The sequence below is a fragment of the Haliotis rufescens genome, unplaced genomic scaffold (genome assembly GCF_023055435.1).
Source record: "Haliotis rufescens isolate VD_foot unplaced genomic scaffold, xgHalRufe1.0.p SCAF_1, whole genome shotgun sequence".
In the NCBI taxonomy this organism is placed as follows: Eukaryota; Metazoa; Mollusca; class Gastropoda; order Lepetellida; family Haliotidae; genus Haliotis; species Haliotis rufescens.
In genome coordinates this window covers 34,459,362-34,479,288 of record NW_025963779.1, presented here as the reverse complement: position 1 = coordinate 34,479,288, position 19,927 = coordinate 34,459,362, and the positions used below count along the sequence as shown (strand labels likewise).

The 19,927-nt window shown below is 40.4% G+C and overlaps 1 protein-coding gene across 1 annotated transcript; it reads left to right on the top strand.

The window, feature by feature from the left end:
- Positions 1–7,055: 7,055 nt before the first annotated feature.
- LOC124139467 (epidermal retinol dehydrogenase 2-like) lies at positions 7,056–18,855 on the top strand. Its single transcript, XM_046506535.2, has 6 exons — positions 7,056–7,262; positions 7,835–8,019; positions 10,499–10,630; positions 10,963–11,207; positions 13,255–13,380; positions 13,921–18,855. The coding sequence occupies exons 1-6, from the start codon at positions 7,124–7,126 to the stop codon at positions 14,012–14,014; spliced, it is 921 nt and encodes a 306-aa protein (XP_046362491.2). The 5' UTR covers positions 7,056–7,123; the 3' UTR covers positions 14,015–18,855.
- Positions 18,856–19,927: the final 1,072 nt, after the last annotated feature.

The window sequence follows — 19,927 nt, the reverse complement described above, 5'->3', positions numbered from 1 at the left end:
TGGGAGACACCAATACCCCATGACCGTCCCTGAATGGGAGACACCAATACCCCATGACCGTCCCTGAATTGGGTTCATGGGAACACCAATACTCCATGACTGACCCTGAATGGGAGACACCAATACCCCATGACCGTCCCTGAATTGGGTTCATGGGAACACCAAAACTCCATGACTGACCCTGAAGAGTATAATCAAACACTATTTATGCGTTTGAGTATTTTGTATATACCAACAACGAATGCTTAAAGTTAAATGTAAAAATATGTATGTTAATTTACGACTGCGATCATTGATCGATTGTTGATTGCTTTTTCAAACAAACAATCAAACTTAAATTCTCAACACTGACAATAATTCCTAAATGGGATTCTGTACTGCATTACTTGGATGAATAGTGATGACAGGTCACATACACTACTGAAAATAGGCATGTCAATCACTGGATTGTCTGGTACAGACTCATTTACTTACAGACCGCCGTCATATAGCTGGAATATTGCTGAGTGCAAACAACAAATAAACAAACAAACAAACTGAAGATAGGTCAAATTCAATATCCAGCAAATATAAAGGAAATCACATAATGCTCACAACTCAAATTATCAATATGAAAAGATGAATCATTAATTATAAAATTGTCTCCTAAACCAAGGTAGCAGAATGAATACAAGCCATAAACCAACAACCTTACAAGAACCCATGTCTGAGGACCTTCCTGAAGTCTGTAATTTGTGGAATGATAGACACCTATGAGTCTGACAACTCATGACATGCTCCATCCAGCTTCAGTTAGACCGGTTGCCCTCATCCAGGCAGAGATTAGATTGTCTTAGGTCAGTAAGTCACTATCATATTTTAACTAACCCACCACCACCACATTATAATTATGTAACATTTATTTCATGACCCCACCCCCATCCCCCATCCCCCATCCCCCATCCCATCCCTGAAAGAAATGACAAGTCCATAAATACTGTTCAAATTTATAAATTTTATATTTGAAAAATAGAACTCTTTCATTTTGTCATGCTCTCCTTTCTCCCCTCCTCACATTTTTGTGAACCATCAAACACACACACACAAACACCCTCCCCTCCAAATCTTACGTCCTCCTCCCCTGTAATATATGACCAGTCCCTAATCAAAATAATAGTGATTCAAAATGGACTACAACGCTATTTAGAGGTATCATCGTTTTCATATCATTCCCACGTGAACCCGAGACCCACATATCAGCCCTCTGACGCTGTGACTTTCCGTCATCGGGCTGAAATGATGGTTTCGGGCTGGTATGGCGTATGATATAAAAACGGCCGTATAATAACCTGTTTATTATATACCATAACATAATGTTGTAAAATGAATCTATTTGCAAATGCATGTAATACATTTGCACCTTGTTTCGAAGACGCTGTCACGGGAAAGCTGGCCGAGCAGACGACACTCTAAGGGACGTAACTCCAATTTATTACTTGCCCGTGAAGAGATCACCCGTTTAATAAACATACAGCTGTATTACACATTGTGTAATACCAAAACGCGTGCTTATGTACTTTTGGAACATGTTTCACGAACAAATATTGAAAACTCTCAACATCCCTTGGCTTATTCAACGACATTGCGTATGGAGTTGATAGATCACTGAGAGGAGCTTATGTACACTCGATGACCCCAGCAACCTTGTTGCTAGGCTGACGTCACATGGCATTGTTTCGCCGATGGATCTTGCAACAAAATTCCACAATTTACGTCATTGGGTATTGTGACGTGAGTGTAAATTTTGAGGTGCAAGGCCCGTGGCACAAGGCGATCGTATTGTAGCGCAACGACAGTCGTTAGTCTAAGTTAAAGTATCTGATTTGCGATTAGACCTACGATAATTTTGTGGAACGGACGCCTGAATTTTAAAGGTGGACCGTTGGATGGTATTAAATTCATACGTTTCAACTTTTGACGTGTTTGAAGTATTATTCTGTTAAACTTAATTTGAATATGCCGTGGATCGTGTAGGTGTCAGCCTATTCATACTCAACAGTATAATTCTAAAAACGTTATAAATGGCAAGTAATAAATAAAATACTAAACTCGCTCCCGTGTAAAACCAATTTTATGAAACTCGTGAATAGTTGTGGTATCTAACTCGAAACTATTCAGGAGTTTCATAAAATTGGTATTACACGGGAGCTCGTTTAGTATTCTATATTTCTTACCACCCGGGCTGTTATCAATGTCAAAATGCATTGACGGGGGCCTGAAGGCGGGGGTGTAATACGAATCTGGTTAATACAACCCCTGTGATATGGCCGTCTCTGTGGTGGCTCCACCGCACATGCAAAATGTCTCATATCATTGATGAGTATATGACAAATAAATGAACAACCAACATTTAAAGTGGAAATGAATGGGTTTAGCTCAAGGCTTCTTTGAACAGTATTACAAATATATCGGTGTATTAAATCCAGCTTAATGTGAGAGAAAATTCCAAATGCTGTGCAGGTTGTAGAAGTACACCAGTCTGGGGAAATCTATAAGGACGGGTAAGAAGCTGACAAGCCATGGGACTCGAACCCACAAACCGAGTATCATTATTGGGACAAACGCACGGGGACCACCAGCATGGCTCATATTTCATATTTGTGTATTTAGATACAATAAGCATGACAATGGTTGTCCATTTAATAAGAACTGCGGTTTTCTATTGAATGCAATCTAAAAGAGAAAATAATCCTTTTAATCTGTATTTAGAAACAAATAACACTATAATAGACACACACACACACACACACACACACACACACACACACACACACACCAGTCTGGGGAAATCTATAAGGACGGGTAATAGTTGGGGCCCTTAGGGATATTTTGGTGCAGATTCTTGCAAAAGCACCAAATTTGGTACAGATGTTGGTTATACCATACTAATTCGATATCTGCCGGGCCCCACGAAGGGCGAGGTCCGGGGCCGCTATTTTGGCTAAAAACAAAATGGCCGCCACCATGATTGGCGGTCGATCATTGGTCAATAACTAATCGGCCTAGAATCACATGTAATACCACTTTTTAGGGGTATTTTGGGTCAGGGAATCCAATTATGATATTATTTCAATGATTCGAGGTCAAGGTCAATCACCAAGGTTTCTTAAAGGTCAACCAGGGTCAAAACCTAGTAATGAGGAGCTTAGGGGACATTTTGGATCACATTACCCTTTAAAATGAACTAAAATTTATCGAGCTGTCGATGTAACAATGCCATTTGTATTTATGGCGGGAGTTATGAAGGGCGGCCATATTGGCTAAATCCAAAATGGCCGCCATCCGGATCAGGGTCAGTCATAGGTCAAAAACTAGAAGGCCTAGATTCATATGTAATACCACTTTTGATAGGTTATTGAGGTCAGTGAATTCAATTCTGGTATTATTTCACTGATTTAAGGGCAAGGCCACCCCTCAAGGTCACTTTTGAGGCAATTTTAGGATCATTTCCGGGTGAGATTCAGTACATGAAAACAAATCAGTCATTTTAAACGATATCCCAACCAAATTTCAAAACAAAGAATGATATAAACAACTTGTTTATTAACAACCTTTTATCAGACATTACACTAAGTTCTCAGACATTACACTATCAGAGTACATTGTATACATTTAATGGTGAGAATTAACCTATTTTTTTATCTGTCTCTTATGTTTAGTCACTTCCCTCGACATTATTATTGCAACCTCCCTCGCATTTACAAAGAGATGTGCATCGTACTCCAGCACGGTAGCATTTACATCGTCCGGCGCATGCCTTTATGCAGCCACAATGTAAAAGGATTGCACATGCATTTGACGCATCACTCAGTGTCGTCCACAGCGGATGCCATGAGTTGCCATCAGTCTTGTGCCATCCCCATTCGCTGAAGTCAGGGATATCCTGCTGTGCCAGATTGGCCTGGCTCCAGTAGAAGCATGCTTGTAGAAGTGCTCGTTTAACATGTTGTAATAGAGCGGCTTGGGTCGGTGGCAGACTTCTAGGGATTTGGTCCCACTGGTGAATAGTGTATGCCTGGCGTCATTAACCCGAGCAGCTCCACATCCCTTGCTATACATCAAGACGGTGAATCGTTCAATGACCTTCATGTGTGCTGACTCGAGACTGAATAGCGTAGGTTCAGCTGCCAGAGCCAATAATGTTTGGGTCAGCTCTGGACAGCTGTTCCAGGCTGCCCATGCAGTTTTCTTACCACATCCAAGGAATTGTGATGTGGTATCACATCCTGTAAGGCTGTGAAACAGTGGTAATGCCAGGGACGCAGACATACCTAGATCTGATGAGATCTGGTGGATAGGAATGTCACGGTAGTTTTTTCCACTTCCAAATCCAACCCAGAGCTCTGAGAAACCAAGGGTGGCGAAGAATCTGAGGGTGAGGACGACGATGTCACTGTCAACGGTGCGCACAAAAGCGATTTTGTGCCCCTGTTGAGCAGCATGCATGAGATGTAATATGATTCGCGTGTCGGCCTCGGAATGGTTGCATGGCGTTAGTCCGGTGATATCGGAGTCGCTAGTGTTCGTGAGGACAGTTTCAAAGTGGGTTGTGATGAGATTTACTCCGGCCATGTCATCACTCTTACATATCTCTCTGCTGATGAAAGAGAACAATTCCTTTTTGTTCGCAACATTTTTCAGGAAACCGCTATTCCAATCCCGCTTTGGGACTGGAGTCTTGCCATCAACAATTCTCGTTCGTGGGCCGTTTCCACGTCGCTGTTGTGTGAGACCTTTCAGGTTATTGTCCTCTGGATATGTATCCCATACAGCATCAATGCGTTGGACACTAGTACCGTTAACTTGTGACTTCAAGAACGGAATGATGTGGAATGACACATACTCATTAAACGTCTTTGCTCTTGTTGGACGAACTAGATGAATCACTGCAGCCATATCAAGGACAGCAACCGTTGCTTGTTTGACAGCATCTGCACGGCCAGTTGGTACATTGATACATTGAAGAATATCTGACTTTGTTCCAGATCTTAGTGATCCTCGATCTGCCAAGCTTGGTGGTTCTCGCTGATTTTCAAACTGAAAGAATTCCCGGATATCGGCATCGGGTCGCGACTGCAGTGACAGAAAAAGCTGTGTGACTAGGGCCATGCTTTGCTTCTGCGTGCTGTTATCTCGCTTGCCTGTTTTCTTGAGATCAGGCCGGTTGGCAAATGTTAACATGCTGTTTCGCTTGATGATATCGAACACAGGTACTAAAGTTTCTTCCAGCCTTTCCGAGACATATGTTGCATGAAGCACTTGACCTGTTTCGTGCATTTGTGCCAGTGAGGTGGCGACGGCTGGATCCATGACATTCTGTGTGTCTAGTGCAACAAGCTCTTGGGTTGTAGCGAGGAAGGGATTCCCCAGCTGTTCAACGACCTTGACAAATGCTAGTACATCCTTTCGAAACCTGACCTGCAAGTTGTGACCTTCCTCATGATGAGCAGTGGATGTCGATGTTGGTTCATGAATGGCCTCAAACTCTTCAACTATCCGAGCACAGTCTGGTCCTGCTAGCATGAACAGCATAAGGGCATCAGAATTCTCATATAGTCCCGATGCACCACCATGTGCCTGTAGGCTTTTATTTGACTGTTCGTGAGACTGGTCCTTTGCCATGAGGCTGAACTTTTTAGCTGACTTTTGCACTACGAAATTGCCCTTCATGAACTCATCATATATGTCCGGGTGCTTATCAGCCAGCTGAACCATGTCGCGTACATGTACTCGCAACCAACGTGCGTAGTTTGTATGATCCAGAGCATGAAACCACGCACAAAGTTTGTCACATACAATCACATACAGTGTAAAGTCTCCCTCCCGCAAAGACCGTACAAATCGAGTCATCAACAGCTCTAATTCTACTATCGTTGACCAGAAGTTGAACTGAGGAACGTCATGGGCATTTTGATTCCACATTTCGAATGACTTCGCTGGGCCTACTTCAGTCATGCAGTACTCTGAGTAGGCGTTCTGCTTGAGCAAATACAGTCCAATCAAGGATACCTGATGGGCATACCGCGTGCGCTTGATGTGATGAGTGGCACCATTTTGAATTTGGCCCTTCTTGGCGCTTGGCAGAAATTCAATGAGCACTGTTACATCAAACAGGTCAACAAGTTTTAACAAATTTCAATTCATTTTGGATGGAAATGTGATCCAAAATATCCAATAGCTCCGCATTACAAGGTTTTGACCCTTGATGACCTTTAATGGACCTTGGTGATTGACATTGACCTCAAATCATTGAAATATTATCAGAATCGGTTTCCTTGACCCAAAATACCCCTAAAAAGTGGTATTACATGTGATTCTAGGCCAAATAGTTATTGATATATGATCGACCGCCAATCCTAGTGGCGGCCATTTTGTTTTTAGCCAAAATGGCGGCCCCGGACCTCGCCCTTCTTGGGGCCCGGCAGAAATCGAATTAGTATGGTATAACCAAGATCTGTACCAAATTTGGTGCTTTTGCAAGAATCTGCACCAAACAGCCCCAAAATCCCCCTAAGGGCCCTAACTATAAGAAGCTGACAAGCCATGGGACTCGAACCCACAAACCGAGTATCATTATTGGGACAAACGCACGGGGACCACCAGCATGGCTCATATTTCATATTTGTGTATTTAGATACAATAAGCATGACAATGGTTGTCCATTTAATAAGAACTGCGGTTTTCTATTGAATGCAATCTAAAAGAGAAAATAATCCTTTTAATCTGTATTTAGAAACAAATAACACTATAATACACACACACACACACACACACACACACCCCACACCCCACCCCACCCCACCCCTTACACCCCATCCGACCCACCGACCCCCATGGTTGTCCCCGCAAACATGGCAAAGTTTTCCATTGAATCCAGTCCAACAGAGAAATTAATTTCTCACAAAATGTTTTGATATAAAATTAGCATAACAATACTTGTATTGTGTCAACGCACAATGTCTACAGCTCAGATTTCCTTGCAATGACTTCAGTCGGGCAGAGTTATCTGCCCCTAACGAGATATCAAAGTCCAATCACCGATTTCGAGTGTCAGTGGTTGACAGCGTGGGTGACTGCAAGCAAGATGAACGTAATTGTTGAGACAGTTGTCGTCCTCTTTCAGGTGGCCTACTTATGGCTCCAAGCTATAGTGCTGGCTTTCATACCAGCAAGCTACAGAAGCAAGGATGTGGCTGGCGAGACGGTGCTCGTCACAGGAGCAGGTGACTTTTCATTTGCCGAGACACCAGGCTTAAACAGTGTAGTTCATTGCAGCCTTCTGTGCAACTTATTATACATGTCATATGCCTATATGTCTAAATTATGTCCGGGTTCCAATGCGTTTTCCGTATTGAGATTTCACGTGCATGCCCCCTCATAAAACAAGTTATTTGGGTAAATGTTTGCACATGTTTCAAATTAATGAGAATTTACTATTATCAGTTGTTTTTCATGTTGTTATGAATATGTGTTCATTAGCTGCACCAATTTAATTTCCTGTTCAACAGATTTTCTTTTTCAACATTCTTTTATATTCTCTTTATTTATTTTACGTTTTCAAAATAAGAAATTATATTGGTCTTCCCTTTGTAGTGAATTAAAAAGTTTATTTAAGTGTAAAAATATGATGCCATTTATTTCCCTATAGTGTTTCTTAGGGTTTAATTGTGTCACGTACCTTTACAATATCTTGTCATGAATCGCTGCAAGATTACTAATTTGGCAATAACCAATACTCATTTTCACACTTTACAATGTGTAGCCTAGACTCATTCATGATCTATGTAATTTTCAGGAAGTGGTTTAGGCAGACTGCTGTCTATTCGATTTGCACGCCGAGGGTGCCGGCTGATATTATGGGATGTCAACACCCAGGGGATGGCAGAGACAGCTGAAATGTTACGCAAACTAGGCTCCGTACCAATTGCATACACAGTTGATTTGTCGAAAAAAGAGCAAATTTACGATACAGCAGAACAGGTGTGAATTTTGCAATTTATTTCAATTCATTCATGTTGTAATGTGTGCATTAATTAATTATGTCACTGACACTCCCAAAACAGCTAGCTTGCTTTCACTATGTGAAGTGGAATGATCTGGACCCCCTTGTACCAAATGATCTTAGCGCTACAGATATCGTAAGTCAATGTCAGAGCATGGGAGTTGCGATCGGTGTAGAGCTAAGATCACTTTGGGAGAGTAGATCCTGGCCAGCAATGGCGTTATGATGGTATCCATGTTTTGCTGTGTCATACAAGGAAAAAAGCAGGCCTTGAAAACAGATCAGAGTATTCGAGTTTGAACATGTAGAGGGTCCATTAATGAGAAGTGTATCCTGTGTTAAAGACAGACATCTGAAAATCGTGATTCTTTTCCTTTTCATGCACAATGATAGGTTTACTTATGTAATAGAGTGATAGAACACTATCAAATCTAAGTATCCTAAATGGCTTCATACAGTGACATTTTAAGCCTGTTAAAAATGTTACCAGGTGAGCTACATTGCTATCACGTTTTTGTAAATAAATGTATGGTAGCACAGTCATGGAAGAGTTCCAAATATCAGTGTGTTATAGATATTCATTTAACTAGAAGTACTGTTTGGTCTAAAGGTCAATTGTTGAAAAGAAGAGTCCCATGATAACACAGGCTAACAATATGACACTCGAGTCAGCAAATTCAGCATCTGTCATCTGATAATGCCTTAATTGTATATACAGTTTTACAGATGCACATTTTGTTCATAGGATTATTAAAGCATATTTATCATGTTAGATTAAAGTTATTTGTCCTACAAAATTAAATTGTGAATTCATTTATTTATTTTCACCCTATCATGATTTAAAAACTGCTGACATCTCAGAAAGTTGATTCATAAGTAGTAAGGTAACCTTCCCATTATGTTAAAACCATTTTCACATCGGTAAAGGACCCATGACGATCGTGGGTAGAATAGGTCTTCAGCAACCAATGCTTGCTGTAAATGGCAACTATGCTTGTCGTAAGAGCTAGGCCGACTAACAGGATTTGGTGGTCAGGCTCGTTGACTTGGTAGATGCATGTCATTGTATCCCAATTGCCTCAGTCCATGCTCTTGATGTCAATCACTGGTCCAGATTCAATTATTTACAGACTGGAATATTGCTGAGTGCGGCGTTAAGCAACAAACAAAACAAAACAAAAAAACATTGGTAAATTTTAATATGATAATATATCTGGTATCTAGTCATGAAATATATGTTTACTTTGTTGTGATGTGTCAGTTATTTATTGGTGTTTTTGAAGGTATAAATTAAAATCTAATCAGGCTTAAACATTTCATACTGGAACCTATTGGAATCTGGCAGGTGTTGATATCAGCAAATCTTTTATGAAAGCACATGAATTGAATTTTTAACAGCTTTGGAAATTAGAGAATTTGGCGATCATGCATGTAATGCCTTATCAGGACTGAACAATGATATCAATCTATTCCTGTTGGTGATATTGTTGATAATGAAAGAATTGTATAAATTTATATAGTAATTGTAGATAAAATTTGATGGCGCTGAATATACAAAGTCTCATTGCATGTATGCCACACTCTATTGAAAGAAAGTGAGCTGATGTTATTGTGTTTGTCAACAATACAACCTTCTGTCTGTTGTAAACGCTTACATTTTCAGCTCTCATATAACCATCCTTATGATGGTGAGCTTTGTGTCATCTGTCTGCCACTTCTCCAAACTCCATGAAAGGGAGATCCTGAAACTGCATCAAAGTCTAACTGACATGGCATTAAAAATCAAAATTTACAATTCTTGTTTAGATGAAATAATGACAATAGCCCTGAATAGTAGCCTTTAAAACCTTCATGTTATAATGTTGCAAATATTCCAGCCAGACTCAGGTGAGCTACAGAGCCACATCTCTGTTTTACGGCCGACTAGATGGAAATGATCCAGGATTCAGTGGGAGAGTTGGGTTTAATGCCGCTTTGAACAGTATTCCAGTTATATCACTGTGTATTAGCTTAATGTGAGAGTATGGGCATGTAAACATGATCAGGGCGAAACAGGATTCAAACCCACAATCATAGGTTTCCGATGTGCTCAAGGGACGCAACACAGCAAATTGTGCATCTTAGATGACTGGGCCACTCATGCCTCTGAATGTTTTGGGAATACCCAGTAATATATACTATTCAAAAAGAGTTAAAGAACACTTGATTTTTTCAAATTACTACAGTTAATCTCTCACAGCGACTTCCTGCTTTTATCTACTTCACTGTTGTTTGTTCCTGTTCCCTGCATGGGTGAAAATTCATGCTATCACCCACTGGTTGACCTCTACAAAACAATAACAACAACAAATTTCACATGCTTATTTCACAGATTTTCTGAAGGCAATTAATGTCAATCTTTGATGATGTATGCAGGTAGAGTGGATTGATGACTATAAGATGTTTTTGTTTCTGTAGGTCAAGAGAGATGTTGGTGAAGTTGACATTCTTGTGAACAATGCTGGAATCGTAACTGGGAAGAAGTTTCTTGAATGTAAAGATGAGTTGATTCAGAAGACGATGGATGTCAACATCATGGCCCACTTCTGGGTGAGCCAGATCAGAGAATGAGTCTTTTGTTCCAGTCACGGCTGAGTCAACTTAATCCTCAGTGGCCAATAGGACAATACATGATGGTAGTGCACAATGGCAAATAGACATTTTTGGGGTTAGCAGAGGTGATATCTTGAGATGTATCTAAAATAGCCCAAGACAAGTGGTTTATTTAAGAAAAATACATTTCTTCGAAAACTTTCAAGTCGTTCTCAATACCCCAGGTAAGATTAGTCCTGTTTCATCTCCTCCTACTCCAGCAGGATTACAGGACAACAATAACTGCAAGGGGTCACTTCTGAAGGCATTGTGTCTTGATATGGTTTCAGACTGTCAAGTGTTTCGTTCCCGGGATGCTGGAGAGGAACCATGGCCATATTGTCAACATTGCCAGCGCTGCTGGTATTTCAGGGGTGAACGGTCTGGCAGATTACTGTGCCAGCAAGTTTGCAGCAGTCGGCTTTGATGAATCACTACGTATGGAATTCTTGTCAATGGAAAAGACTGGGGTCCACACCACAGTTATCTGCCCCTTCTACATCAACACGGGCATGTTTGAGGGAGTGCAGACAAGGTACAGTGTTAGCTTCGTCAAATCTTAAGGAAGACTCTTGAAGGACTGCAGTCAACTAGGCCTAGCTCATCTTCCCGAGGCAAGGGAGCTCACTGAGTATACTGGACTTATATAGTCAGTTAATGCCCTTGCCTCAGGAAGGTGGGCAAAACTATACAGCACTTATTGGCTCTGGCTCTTGCTAGACTGATCTTCCACGTCTCCCTGATCCTTAGGGTTAGTTGTGTTAGGGTTAAGGTGGATTACCTTCAGCTCTATCTTTGGCCATTTCTGATCAAGCACCCCTTACAGTCGCTTGGGTTAGGCACCTCTTTCCAATGAAACACCCCTTCACTATCTATAGGGTTGGGCATCCTCGCAAAAACCCCTACACTTTCTATATGGTTGGGCATCCTCGCAAACACCCCTTCACTATCTATAGGGTTGGGCATCCTCACTAATCAAACATGACCATCTTCGCTAATCAAACATCCCTTCATGAGCTATAGGGTTGGGTATCTTTGCTAATCAAACATCACTTTATGATCGTTAGGATTAGTTGTGATTTATAGTTTTGGTTAGCAATCCCTTTAAACTCTTTTATCCAATGTTATCCTAGGTAAATATGTGCAATTTTTCATCAAATTTCGAGTTTCTCAGAAAAAGGTGCTCTTAGCACTAGGGCTGGGACGGGTAACTCGGGTACCTGGATCCAACTCAGTACCCACCCGACCCGGGTACTCTAGTTAACACAGCCCTAGTGCTAAGTACACCTTTTTCTAAGAAACTCGAAATTTGATAAAAAATTGCATACGACAACCTCGACCCTTGGTTAGTCACGTGATATATTGTTAAATGACAAAATTATATAGAACTCTATGGTCACTAACGTTGGCATTTCTTTCTGACTACGCACCCATTCCTTCTGATTTTTCATATGGTTGAATAAAGATATAACTTAATTCAACTTCAGTTTATGAATGACCAGATTGTTTAATATAATATCTTAATGCTTTTTGCCAGGGCTATGCTAAAAATGTTCCCAATCGGACATTTTGAGACATTTCCTGAAACCTACAGTGGGTACCTGGGTAGGGTCGGGTAATAGGGTGGTGGGTACCCAGGTAGTAAATTTGGACTCGTCATAGCCCTACTTAGCACATGCTCACAAATGTACAATCTGGAGTTGATGACTGTGTGAGCAAGCACTAATGATTGGAGGGAGTGCCTGAGGTCCCACAGTAAAGTGTTGGCTAACTAACTCAACAGCTCCAACCTAGCTTCAACCTGGCAATGCAAGGTCAATCCTCCTCTATCTTTACGGACATATCCAGAAAGCCCTAAATTAACTCAGTAGGACCAAAGATGTATATGCACAAATCAGACTCTTGTCAAATTAGGATTTAGGTGAAAACTTGACTTTTTCTCCCGTCCCCTCAGTTCCTTTATAAATAAGCATTACTCAAAGTGACCTACAATTCTCTAATTCTGACTATCTACACTTTGGACTAACATTATGGTCGCAACAACCAATTTACTATTGAAAAAAAAGCTGTCGTAAGTCAGATTGGACAGGACCTGGCTGGGCCGGGCCAGACCTGATGTTTTCTCGCTTTGAAGTAAGCTCAGTCACTCTCAGCTCAAACAACAATGCTAATCCTGCATGTAATCCTATTCATCTCAACATTTTGTCTGCTTAGTAATTAGAATTTAGTCAACTGTTAATGAGAAACTCAGTTTATTTAGTTTAACTCAGTGTCATGAGTGAGAAGATTGGCATCAGTGAGCAGACTGTGTCAGATATATATATCATTGCTTTTCGTTTTGTCTTCTGTCCCAACTTTTGTAGTGTTATCCAGACCTTGTCGTAAACCAGACTTTTTTTACCGATCCCAAATGAGTCTGAATGGGACAGATTCCACTGTACTTTTTTAAACATCTTTGGTAGTACCGCTACCCACATCCACTTGTCAGATAAAGGAACTAGCATCTGTGAACAATTAAATTGACGTCCATAAGCCTACCCTGTCTGTAATGAATCTTCAATAAAGGAAATTGCTTGTTTCAGATTTCCCCTGCTGCTGCCCATTCTTGACCCGGACTACGTCGCCGACTCCATCATCAACGGCGTGTTGACCAACACTCATATTGTCATGCTTCCTCCTGCTATTGCTTTTGTGGCAGCTTTGAAAGGGTAAGAGGCAGTCCGTTATATCAGTATCGACATGCATTTTAGGGTCTGCTGTAAAAATGTAACTGGTAAGCAGTGAGGCGCTTGAAATAATAATGAAATTGTTTTGGAAATTGCTTGACAGTAAGTTGACATTGTAGAACTGTCTTAATGTGAGTTCCAGAGTTTGATTTTGTGCCTTATTTTTATTTACTCAAAATAGTTATTCTCTAATGTCATATATGTCATATACATATCATATATTTTTTTGTTTCCAATAGAAAAAAGCATTGTTGGATATTGAAACAAAAAATTGCCTCACTTCTGACAGGAAGTAATAAAAAGGTTACCGTACAATTTTACAGGGGTATTAGATGTTAAGAAATCCAACAGCTTTCTAATATTCGGGTCAGGTCAAATTGATATATGACCCTTGCTTGTTGTAAAATGTGATATGCCCAAACATTCTGATAACCTACACAGCCTCATGGCGCTTAGAGCCCAATGACACCTTTCAGCAATATCTGTTTGTGTTGGTGGGTGAGTAGATCATGCCTGTTTCAGAATCATACCAGTCAAATGTGGGATGATCCTGAGCAACTTCTTCGGTGTCAACCACACCATGGATAACTTCAAGGGCCGACAGAAGAGGGACTGAACAGAGGGCACACTTTGTTATTTCAGGGACATTCAGAAAGCCTGGTCCAGACCAATTTCATATTTATTTGAGCAGATTTTCTAGGCCATGGATACCTCTAGTCTCATCTGTAAAACATGATGTGGTTGGGACAAAGTCAGTAGTAGATTTTGTTCAGTCCTGGTGTTTATGGGTAAAGCTGAGCATCATGTTTGAATCATTATGATCCCCAAGAGAAATCAAAGCAATACAAAGAGCATTACCATGATTCCAATTTCTATTTTTTAGCACTGTTAGAACAGTTAATATCAATAAGAGGACTCGCCACCTACATTACGCCACCAATCCAAGACACTTCTTTGATTATCCAGTGTATTGTATTCCCAATCTTAAAAACCATGAACCGCTTTACATCCACAGCTTCGTTTTGAGTCTGGTTCAAAGGGCGCAATGATACAAACATCCATCCAGCCAATTTTCTTTCACCATTGAAAAGCGATTTCACTACTATGTTTGTTTGTTGTTTCACGCCACACTCAGCGATATTCCCGCTATATGACGGCGGTCCGTAAGTAATCCAGTCTGGACCAGACAATCCAGTGATTGACATCATGAGCATCGATCTACACAGTTGGGATACGATGATCAACCAAGTCCACGAGTCTTACCAGCTGATCCCTTTAGTCAACTGATCCCTTTATTTTAACCCAGATCTTCATGGGTATTCACTATTATGCAACTCATATTGTTGCATAAGGACTTCCATTCCACTGTCTTAGTCCTCAGGAAAATATCTTTTGTCCTCCTTGCTGTTTGTTTATGACAGCCTTCTGATTTGTTTAACATAGGGCTGCCTCCTGTAGGGCCTTTACTTTTACAGTAGATTGTTGTCAAACTCTTGTTGAGATGAGGCTGTTTGTTTGTTGATTGCTAGATCATGCATGAGAGAAATGTGAAGTTCAGTGTTCTCAGTTCATGATAAGATATGAGATGTGGATGGTTACACCCTGTGGGGATTCACGGTAAGAATAGGTCCCCAGCTACTTTTGCTGGTTGTAAGAGGCGACCAAATGGATCGGGAGGTCTGGCTTGATGACTTGGGTCATTAACACACACTAACAGATGTTGACCTGGACGGCATGAATCGTTGCTCACAATATCAATCACACAATTGTCTAGTCAAGACTTGATCATTTACAGGCACTCTTTTATTCAGCTGGAATATTGCTGAGTGCAGAACTATAATGGACTGGATAATCAAAGATGGCTTTGACATAGCTAGAAGAATGTTTAGAGAGTCGTTTAAGTAAAACTGACTCAGTCAGTATGCTTGGGCATTTATGAAAACTAGCCTTCTAAATCGAAATTCTACCATGAATTTGGAAAATACTCGATTTTGATTGGTCAATCAGAGGTATCAAATCACAATAAACACCCTCTGATTGAAACCGCAGTTTTGAAGGCCACATCACTGCGAATCTAATGTTTTTAGAATAGTACTTCATTCACAGTTATTGTCGGTTGGCATATTGAAATAATTATATCTTCAATTATAGGCTACAAAATGCAGTGTTGCAGTTACCACAATATTTAAACAATGTGTGGCAATACAATCCATGCACAAAACACGATAGAAATGCACAGAGAGCTTGCTATTTGGTGCTTTTCTATATACGACTGTGATGTCATATCTTTTGCATCACAATGAGCGATATGATGTCAAAAAGTGACATGCGGTGAAGAATGAAAACTTTGCAAGGCCTGCTTAGTTTTCTTTAGGGTAACCTCAGGTTAGCTTACGAAGTTGCCATGCTAAATGTTTCAGTGCCTGTCATATGTTTCTCAGTGCCTGTCATACGTTTGAGTAAAGTATTACAGTGTTAACAAACTGATTGAGTATATAGAGTGCCATATTTTGTTTAAAGGCTGTTGTGGGTGATTTTGTAAATTCTGATTGACAACCCACTCAAAACAATAGACTCAACCCATGCCTCTTCACTCAATGTATTTGCTAAGATCAAAGAGTTCATGTTTTATTTAGCCATGGTAGAATGGAGACATACACACCAGTATTGTGTTTTCAGTGTAGAGCTAGGTTACCTGAAGGTTTAACCATGCTAAATTGAATTTGGATCCGAATGCACAGCGTGAGGTTTCAAATGTTATATTTAACATGGTTAAATCTTCAGGTAACCTAGCTCTACATTGTAAACACAGTTCGTGTATCTCCTCATTAGTTGTCATGTATTTCCGGCCTCATTGTTTCAGTGAGTGGCCATTTGATGGTATTTAGATTATGAACTGCATTGTGAATTGGAATGTTTGTGAAATTTGCAGAACAGCTGCAACAGCTCTTGGCTTTTAATCTCAATTAACATCACTTGTGTAAAAGGCGACTATGCTTGTCGTAAGAGGCGACTAACAGTATCGGGTGGTCAGGCTCACTGATTTGGTTGATGCATGTCATCCTATCCCAATTGCTTGGATCGATGCTCGATCCTTGATTGATGTCAATCACTGGATTGTCTGGTCCAGAATCGATTATTTACAGACCGCCGTCTTATAGCTGGAATATTGCTGAGTGCTGTGTAAAACAACAAACAAACAACCAACCAACTAACATCACTTGTTTCCATGGCAACAAACAGTTTGATAAGAAAGGAACAACCTTTGAAACTGTTGCTTGCATCTTGTGATGTTTAGAAACAGTTTTGTATCAGTGCCTTACATGTGAATGGTTTCATGGAGGACTGTTTGCAGCTATGTTACCACAAAGTTTGCCATTTCTCAAAACCTTGCCACTGCATACCGGTATTATTTATTTTAAATAGCTGTATGAATAAAGGTACATTCAGCAGATGGATTACTTGAACTAGTTTGAAAGTGGATTATGTTTACGCTGCTTTGATTTTGAATATTTATGGTATGGTTTCAGAGTAGGATGAATATTTTGGTTGAAGTTATTTTAAAACATGACACTCATTTCAGCATTTTGATCCTATAAGTGTACCTGTGCAGTACAGACTGTATCTCACCTTAAAGGACATTCGTTTCAACAAAGTTATAATTGACAGAATGACTGTTTCTAAAACTGAAATATTGTGGACATGTGTGTGATATGTGTACAGTGGAAATCCTGCACACCTCTGTCATGTAAGGATTGTCGATAGCCTAGTGGTTAAAGCTTTGGCTTATGATGCGTTCAACTCCCCACTTTGGTACAATGGTCAGGCCCATTTGTGGTGTCATAATATGGCTGGATTGTTCCTGAAACCACTAACTCACTGTTTATATTGTATGTGATTATCTGGATATGTGATTTTTACAAGAGTGAGCAATTTACTGCACTGGTTAAGATTGTTTTTTAAGTTAACCTCACTTGTGGACAAATATCAACACTATTTCTACCCTGTATGAAGTTCAGAATATTCGGTTCATATGATCTTACCTGAAGAAGACATGGCTCGATTTAGCTGTATAAAACATGCTCATGTGCAACCAATTATTGAAACTTGCAACCAAATATTTATGTCTACATGCACCAAGTGTATGTAAATACAAATAAATTTTGGTTCTGACTAGCTCTTACTTGTCCACACCAAATCAATCTTTGAACACACTCAATACTCAGTAGTATATTTTTAACATGGTGCAACACCAATCCATGTGTTAGGCTTTCTAAGTCTTGACTTCATCGAACTATGGGTACTTCAAGATTATGTAACCATTACATTTTACAACAATGCGTCATTAATTTATGTGACACTGGCAGCAGACCGGCCTATGTTTCACCCTTGATACATTTATGGGACCGGGTGCAACCTGGTTTTGTCTGGTGCAACTTGGTTTTCATGTCAACATGCACCTGGTGCAGGTTAGATCAAATTTCTGAAATCGAGCCATGGAAGACATTGTATAGGATTTTTATGTTAAACAGGTTAATATGTATTTTGCTATTTGGTCACTGATTACTTAGAAGCAGTTCTTTGTGGTAAATGCTATGCGTCCAGGTAGGTCCAGTCTCACTGTGCAGGTTCACTTGCATAACCTCAAACATGTCTATAAACAGCTGTTGGTGTCTGTCTGTAAGCAGGGATCCCTGAAAGTACTCCGGTCATTAAGACATATGTTCGTGTCTGTTAATAGGGGCCCTGTCAACAGCTGTTGATGTATATTAATACAGGTCCTGTTAATAAGGGTCCTGTTAATAGTGGTCCTGTTAATAGGGGCCCTGTCCACAGCTGTTGATACATGTTAATAAGGGTCCTGTCAACAGTTGTTGATGTATGTTAATAGTGGTCCTGTTAATAAGGGTCCTGTTAATAGTGATCCTGTTAATAGTGATCCTGTTAATAGTGGTCCTGTTAATAGGGGCCCTGTCCACAGCTGTTGATGCATGTTAATAAGGGCCCTGTCAACAGTTGTTGATGTATGTTAATAGTGGTCCTGTTAATAGGGGCCCTGTCCACAGCTGTTGATGCATGTTAATAGTGATCCTGTTAATAGTGGTCCTGTTAATAGGGGCCCTGTCAACAGCTGTTGATGTATGTTAATAGTGGTCCTGTTAATAGTGATCCTGTTAATAGTGGTCCTGTTAATAGGGGCCCTGTCCACAGCTTATTGATGCATGTTAATAGGGGCCCTGTCAACAGTTGTTGATGTATGTTAATAGTTGTCCTGTTAATAAGGGTCCTGTTAATAGGGGCCCTGTCCACAGTTGTTGATGTATGTTAATAAGGGTCCTGTTACTAGGGGTCCTGTCATATGTTTTTTTATGAGTAAGTGCTGTTTTGTTTTTGTTATGATTCTGCAAATTTGTTAAATTTATATGTCTATCAAAACTGAATAAACAATGACAAATGCATGGGATTCTGGAGTAGAATAAGTCCTCACTTGTGGTGGACAAGTGGACACAAATATATCACTGATAGGCTAATTCAAACATTTTTAGACTCAATTAAGTGACGTAGCAGAGTGTTTTAAGCAGATAGAATTAACAGTGCCAAGTTGTATTCCTTAGTTGCCAGGATGTTGAATCATAGCCTGATTTTGATCCATGTATTGTCAACCGCCTCCATGGTATAGTGGTACGAGGATCTGTTCGGAGAACAGGTCGGTGGTTCCATCACCTGGCTACGTCATATCAAAATACTGTGAAATACTTGGCATTAAGGGGGTAGAACAAGGACTGGTCAGCATACTGTGTCTGAGTGGGGTATTCATGTTAAACTACGGCATGGTGTGGACTAACACTTTAAAAGTGGCAGTAGTTGGGATCATACAAGGGCACGCACGCACGCACACAGAGCTGGATACGAGGGCTGGTCAAACAGTTCTAAGCCTAACAAACAAAACCAACACTTGTGAAAGTGTTTTTAATTTTATTTTCCAATATAATCTCCATATTTTTAAATACACTTCTCATATCGATAGTAAAGCTTTTCAATTCCAGTTAGGAAGAAGTTTTCTGAAGCCACCCTAAAATAAACAATTCTCGGCAGCTTTGAGGTCATCGTTGTCGTCATAGAGCTTTCAACGAAGGTGTTCTTTCAGTTTAGGAAACAGGTGGTGCCACGTCCGGCGAGTATGAAGGGTGAGGAAGCTCTTTGACCCCACATTGTCGCACATCTGCCTTTGTAAGTCGAGAGGTGTGAGAAGAGGCATTGTCATGATGAGTAGAATTCTAGCAATCAGCATTCCTCGCCACTTTTCTTTGATAGAATCTCTCAGGTGATGAAGCAAATCAGCATGATGTCCGATGAAATTCCCTATTGACATTCCGCATATCATATGCAACCAACCATGTCGGATTTACAAGACTGTATGTTCCCGTGTACTTTTTTATTCATGTAAACAATTGACTTGTCTTTGCATGTGTTTGTGTCGGGTGCCACGGAAAGTATCGAGACGAATCAGCCAGCATAGATCGGACAT

Bases quoted from the DNA above. Each gene is read 5' to 3' on its own strand.
- LOC124139467 (XM_046506535.2), top strand. From the start codon at position 7,124: ATGAACGTAATTGTTGAGACAGTTGTCGTCCTCTTTCAGGTGGCCTAC. The intron at 8,020-10,498 runs GTGTGAATTTTG...TTGTTTCTGTAG, and splicing joins TTTACGATACAGCAGAACAG to GTCAAGAGAGATGTTGGTGA. The intron at 10,631-10,962 runs GTGAGCCAGATC...ATATGGTTTCAG, and splicing joins ACATCATGGCCCACTTCTGG to ACTGTCAAGTGTTTCGTTCC.